Source organism: Mesitornis unicolor, unplaced genomic scaffold (assembly GCF_000695765.1).
Source record: "Mesitornis unicolor isolate BGI_N332 unplaced genomic scaffold, ASM69576v1 scaffold7959, whole genome shotgun sequence".
In the NCBI taxonomy this organism is placed as follows: domain Eukaryota; kingdom Metazoa; phylum Chordata; class Aves; order Mesitornithiformes; family Mesitornithidae; genus Mesitornis; species Mesitornis unicolor.
In genome coordinates, this window is record NW_010207919.1 from 74,187 (window position 1) to 80,186 (window position 6,000).

General features: G+C 41.0%; 1 protein-coding gene across 2 annotated transcripts in view; it reads left to right on the forward strand.

Annotated features, from left to right (window-relative positions):
• Nucleotides 1–1,352, forward strand: part of LOC104546811 (ephrin type-B receptor 5) — a 45,118-nt gene extending 43,766 nt beyond the window's left edge. For both annotated transcript variants that reach the window (XM_010192297.1, XM_010192298.1), the window contains 2 exons: nt 24–179; nt 1,244–1,352. In XM_010192297.1, coding sequence (XP_010190599.1) covers nt 24–179; nt 1,244–1,352 — 265 coding nt within the window. The remainder of the gene's footprint in view (nt 1–23; nt 180–1,243) is intronic.
• The last annotated feature ends 4,648 nt before the right edge of the window (nt 1,353–6,000 follow it).

Below are 6,000 nucleotides of genomic sequence, written 5' to 3' on the forward strand. Positions count from 1 at the left end.
TTTAGAATTTGCCTCTTTTGCAGACCATCTCAGCCTCTCCTGAGCAACTGTCCTCCAGATTTCCCTTCGCTCAGCAACGCCCATGAGTGGTTGGATGCTATCAAGATGGGCCGTTACAAGGAGAATTTTGACCAAGCTGGTCTGATTACATTTGATGTCATATCACGCATGACTCTGGAGTAAGTAGGTGGGCAGAGAGCAGAAGATACCAGACACTCATTTTTCCATGGCGAAACTGAAGCAGTCTGAGAAATAGTTAGTAAGGGCTATATGAGGAATATGTACACATGAAAAAGGAGAAGAAACCCAGAGCAAAGTAGCTACTGTTTCTTACATGTTATTAAGGCCTCTGGACACCCTCCATACCACTGGGCATTTGTAATCTGTTTCTATAAGCACTAATGCTGATCATGTGTACACTACAAAACATATTGTCGGTGTTGCAGAGAGACTGTTACATCCGAATGTTTGTGACAGTTGTCACAGGTAGCAATGACTTTTAAGGAGATATGTTGAACCAGCCATACTATATGCTGGGTTGAAGTGTTATGTAGAAGACAGAAACCAGGAAAAGGAACATCCTTAGAATCATAAAATCAGGTTTTGGTAGGAAGGGACCTTTAAAGATCATCAGTCTAGTCCAACCTCCCTGCTGTAAGCAGGGACATGTTTTACTAGATCAGCTTGCTCAAAGTCACGTCCAACCTGACTTTGAACACTTCTAGCATAAGGCATCCACAATTTCTCCGGGCAACCTGCTCCAGTGTCTCACCACCCTCTTATATCCAGTTTAAATCTGTTCTCTTTCAGTTTAAAACCATTGCCCCTTGTCCTGTCACTACAGGCCCTCATAAAAAAAAAAAATCTCTATCTTTCTTGTAAGCCTTTTTCATATATTGAAAGGCTGCAAGAAGGTCTCTCCAGAGCCGCCTTCTTTTCAGGCTGAATAACGCCAACTTTCTCAGCCTTTCATCACAGGAGAGGTGTTCCAGCCCCCTGATAATTTTCCTGGCCTATTTCCACGGCTTCTTTTTGTATCATAACTTACCAAGTTCTGCTGACACCCCCTCCACCCACACATATTCTGCCAAGCAAAAGCAGAAGCTGTGTCAGCTGTTTCTCAAAGATACACACACATGCATATATCCATACACATTCATCTGGATCAACAGGGAAATGCACTGGAACTGTTCAGAAGCAGCAGCCCATTTTAACACCTTCCACATCCTGTATTCTTTTGCAGAGATATCCAGCGTATTGGCATCACCCTCGTTGGTCACCAGAAAAAGATTCTAAACAGCATCCAGCTCATGCGAGTCCATTTGAATCAGCTCGAACCAGTTGAAGTGTGATTTTTACACCATCCTTACTCCACTAGTCTCAAACTTTGGAATGGTTCTGTGGGAATTCAGAGGGATTTACACTGTAAGAAAAAGAGATGTCAGTATGCTACTTGAAGACCTAATGCACCCAGAGAGAGCACACTGCATGTGCTGTTCCATGAACAAAATCAAAGGCTTGCTATGATTTAAAAGCAGAGCTAAATAACTGGTGGCATTTAAATGTGACTGTCTTCATACCTAGGGGATGGATTGAGGGAGGGAAATTTACAATAACATGAGGAGGAGATAGAATAATAGCTTGGACAGATCACAAGAACCTGTTACCTCTTTTCTGCCAACAAAAGGTATTGGACAACTTTAAAATGCCATCAGTAGGCTTTATTTGTGCCTGAGAGCCCAGCAAATCTACAAAGACATAATAAAGGCAAGAAAAAACCACCATTGTTTTCCTAAAGCATCCCACCATGATGTGGGAGATTATTACTCACGTGGAGATGAGCACCAGGCTGTCACATGGTATGCCAGCTTGGTCCAGAACTCAAGTGCCAACACGTGGTAAGCAATAAGACATGCCACCTGGTAAAGAGGTTGAGAGTAAAGGGCTCAAAATTCTATGCTATTTCATGTGCAGTTCTAGAGTCTGCTCCATGATCCATGAGGGAAACTTATTAATCCTTTGTGCTGATGCAATGAACAGCAATTTCTCGGTGCTACACAACTCTGTGGGACTGTAACAGAATGGAATAATAAGGATGCCTAGAATTCATCCTGCTGGATCTGCAAGTGGAGAGGGAAACAAATAGGTTCTGGTTCTTACAAGCCCATTCTTGAGAAGAAAGGCGTAATACTCTGATACTCTGAAATCCTGAGCGCCCAGAATTTAGATTTTGTTCTCTTCTGACGCCCTTACAGACATTGAAGAGCATGACAAAAAAATCTGAAGCTTTTTGCTGTTGAAAAATACTTGCTCTTTTTCTCCCCCTAACCAGCTACATCAGTGGATGCAGCTAATTGAATATTGTTTCTGAAGAAAATGCAGACCTGCCGTAGTCAACTCCAAATAGTTTGAACAAAGGAGGTGAAACTCTTTCATATGTTCTTGTCAAGAGTGATCAACAAAGGGTACCAGTCCCACAAGTTACTTCAGTCCTTAAAAAAGGAGTAACAATGTCCTTGGGATCAACTATGTAGTCTGGTAGAGGTGCATGAGAGTGACAAGAATGACAAAGCTTCTGTCTCCCTTCAGACAGGCTAGTACCTACTTAAGGAAAGATCTGCTCTGAAGAGGAGCAGAGCTTCAGGACTGTATCTCTGTATCTATCCCTATGCAGGAGTATGAAAACATGAAGTGAAATAAAATATTTTTGAGAGGAAGACTCATGAATTATATTTGTCCACCTCACCAACACATAGGAAGGGAAATGGAAATGGCCTTGTTAATCAAGACCCCAGTGAAGACAACACATAAAGGGATATCTTCTTTGTGTCTAGTGAGGAAATAACTCTAGTTGTTCCAATCTGTCCCCATTTGTTGACTCACTGTGAACTAGTCATAAACTTACTGTGTTTCTCTAGCTGTCAAGATTAGAATAGCACAACTTCTGTAGATACTACTTCTGTATGGATTTAAGGATTCCCCCAGTCAACTCAGCAATTGAAGACTGAGGAGCCACATATAATAGTTATTGAAGAGTCCCATAATATGACAGAAAGCACTCCAGAATAGTTGTAGTAAAATAGCCAACACAGTTCAGACTCTTTATTACACCATTAGAATAGTATAGTTGTTAATTTTTTTTGTTGAAGAGGGAGAATAACAATGCATTCTTTCAAGATATAAAAAATGCCAATATAAAAACAATGCAGGGAAATGAATAAAACATTCACAGTAGTACAAAATTAACATGAAGATTTTAAAAAAGGACACATAAGACTAGAGTGAGTCCTACCCTAGAAAATTTGAGTCTGTTGCTTTTTATGGGGTTTCTACAAACTTGTGATACTCACAAATCCAGTTACATGTATGCTGACTGTCAGCTCCACCTACAGCATCTGAGACTGAACAAGTGGTGTCCTCTTCAGAAAGCATATTGAGCACAAGATGTTGAGGGGAATCTGTGGTCTCTAGCACCTTCCATATGTGTTCACCAGAGGACAACAATACATGTATACATATTCATATATGAGTGTATTCTAGAAGATCTGCAGACCATTTGGGGAAAATGTGGCAGGCTATGTTTCCCATACCTTGGCAGGTCAAGATTAATGGAGAAATCAGTGATCTATTTCAAATCCTATGACCTCTTCTCAGACTACTGGAAACTTATACACAGTAAATGGGAGACAAAATGAGAGCCTTGTCTGAGTCTCATACCAATGACAATGAGGTTTAATAGCCATTTATGAGGAACTGCAGTGAAATGAACTGCTTGGTTGTAGTTCAGGCAGTAGGACACTTACTTTTGGATATGAAGTCCATGGTGAAGTTGTTTTCATAGTCAGAGGAAAGGGATTTACTCGCTATACCAAGGCAGGTGACTAATGACTGGACATCATAGATCTTTTCTTTCTCCTGTTCTAAAGCAAGGTTGTAATGTCCCTATGATAGTTCCACAGGTCAAGTGTGAAGTAGTTCTGGTCGTGGCTAGAACTGCACAGGTACAGGCTTAGGGTCACATATGGAGTGCAAAAGGATAACTGTTTTCTGTAAGAAGTTTCTCCATTCTATTTATTCCCAGGGTGTTCCCTGTTTTTGCAGTTCTTCCATAATTTGGGATGGAAAGGCTCTTGTGTCTCAATGCATCTTGTGTTATCTGTCATCATGTAGATTCTCTGCAAGCATGGAGGAAAGGCAGTGTTGGCAAAAGCACTAGAAATATCCTGATCTTACTTTCTCAATCTTATGGGAAAGCAGAAATCCTACATTCTGTTTCCACAGATGTCATCTGGGATATTCTGCAGTATATGAGCACCCTCAACAGGTAAAGATGAGAATCAGGAATGGAAGGAGAGGGGCACACCTAGGCACCTGCTATCTGTCGTTCACCAGATAAGTCAGAAACAATACAAAAAATTCTTACAGAGCCATATTATCTGGCAGAGAAGCAATGAGAGATTAACAAGTTGTTGCCTACATTTACCTCATATGATATCTGTAATATGCACTGCACAAGTAGACTGAGTAAATTAAATATGCAAATGCATAGACCTTCATGAGGGCATTAGTCAATTGTATGAAAACTCAGAAGAGTCATACCTACAGTTGGAAAGAGTATATTGCAATGACTAATAGCTCTTCTGCTTGAACACCAGATTTTCACTATCTGTAAACAGGATGAGACTTCACCTTAAGGCAAGCTGTTTTGTAATTATTTCTAATGAGGTTCCTTGCATCTGCCTTTTTGGTATCTGTTGCTGGATGGTCTCCCAGACAGACAATCAGGTCTGCACCAGTATGTCAGTTAATGTATCGTGCTGCCAAAGAGCATGTCAGGCAAGCAAATTCATGTCTATGCTGCTTCATCAGCCAAGTGGAATTCTCAGCCAGGAGCTACATGTCTCTGTACCCCCTGCCTCACTAAGCCACGGCATGTTTATGTCAAAAGCAGGCCCTGCTTTGAACACCCAGAGTGTTTAAAGACAGGCACGTAAGCTAAGATTTTTGCACCCATGCCTAAAAGGGTGTTGAAGAAAGGCTCAACGATGGTGTGACTTACACAGTGATTTCTGTGTTTGACACCCAAGTATCCTCAGTGCATGTGCAGGTAACACAGCTTGCAGTCCCTATTTTTCACTTTGTTTGTTTTATGTTTTAAAATTTAAGGGTGTAATCTTAGTGCATATTTTGACAGCACTATATTAGAGCTGGGTGAGGGAGCACAAGCTGCTTAAGGTTACTGAAGGATAGCTGAAAGAATCTGTCTGTTTAGAACAAATACATTCAGCACCTGAGACTATCTAGACAGAAAAAAGCTGCTGTAGCTTTCTTAGACCCAGACAACTCACATGTTATTAAGCTGAATGAAACCTCTGGGTGTGGTGGGAAATGATGCACAACACCAAGGAGCTTAACTTTAATAAGCAAACAAAGGTAGAGCTTTCCCTAGCAACCAACAAATCTACCTGGGGGCTAGTCTAAGCGAAGATGACCAGCTTGAATCCATCCTGCCTTTGGCACACTTTCTCAGCAGTTAACTACACAGCTACTACGCACACAAGGGCAGCTAAGCAATAGATTTGCATTCAGGACAAAATAAATTCTTTCTCTTCCCTGAAACCAGCTGATGCTAGAGGGGGCAATGCAACGAGCTGTTCACATGTATTCCATGCTAGCGACTATTCCTGAGTACTAAGCATGCTACGACTTGTAGATCACATGTAAATTTGAATCTCTGGATATTTAAAGATGGTATGGAGGAGCAAACCTCATGTCCTACTACAAAGCTAGTCTACTCATTCACTTTTCAAATCTAAATGAAAAAATTGGCACATCCTTCAGAATTTACATTTTATTGTGGCATTCAAGATCATCATGGTCTGTTTATGAAGCTGTTCCACTTCTGTGTTACTGAAAAGGCTGCACTGAGCTAATGAGAAATCACTGAGAGAATAAACTCTAATGAGTATCAACTTCAGCAAGTTTGCTGATGACACCAAG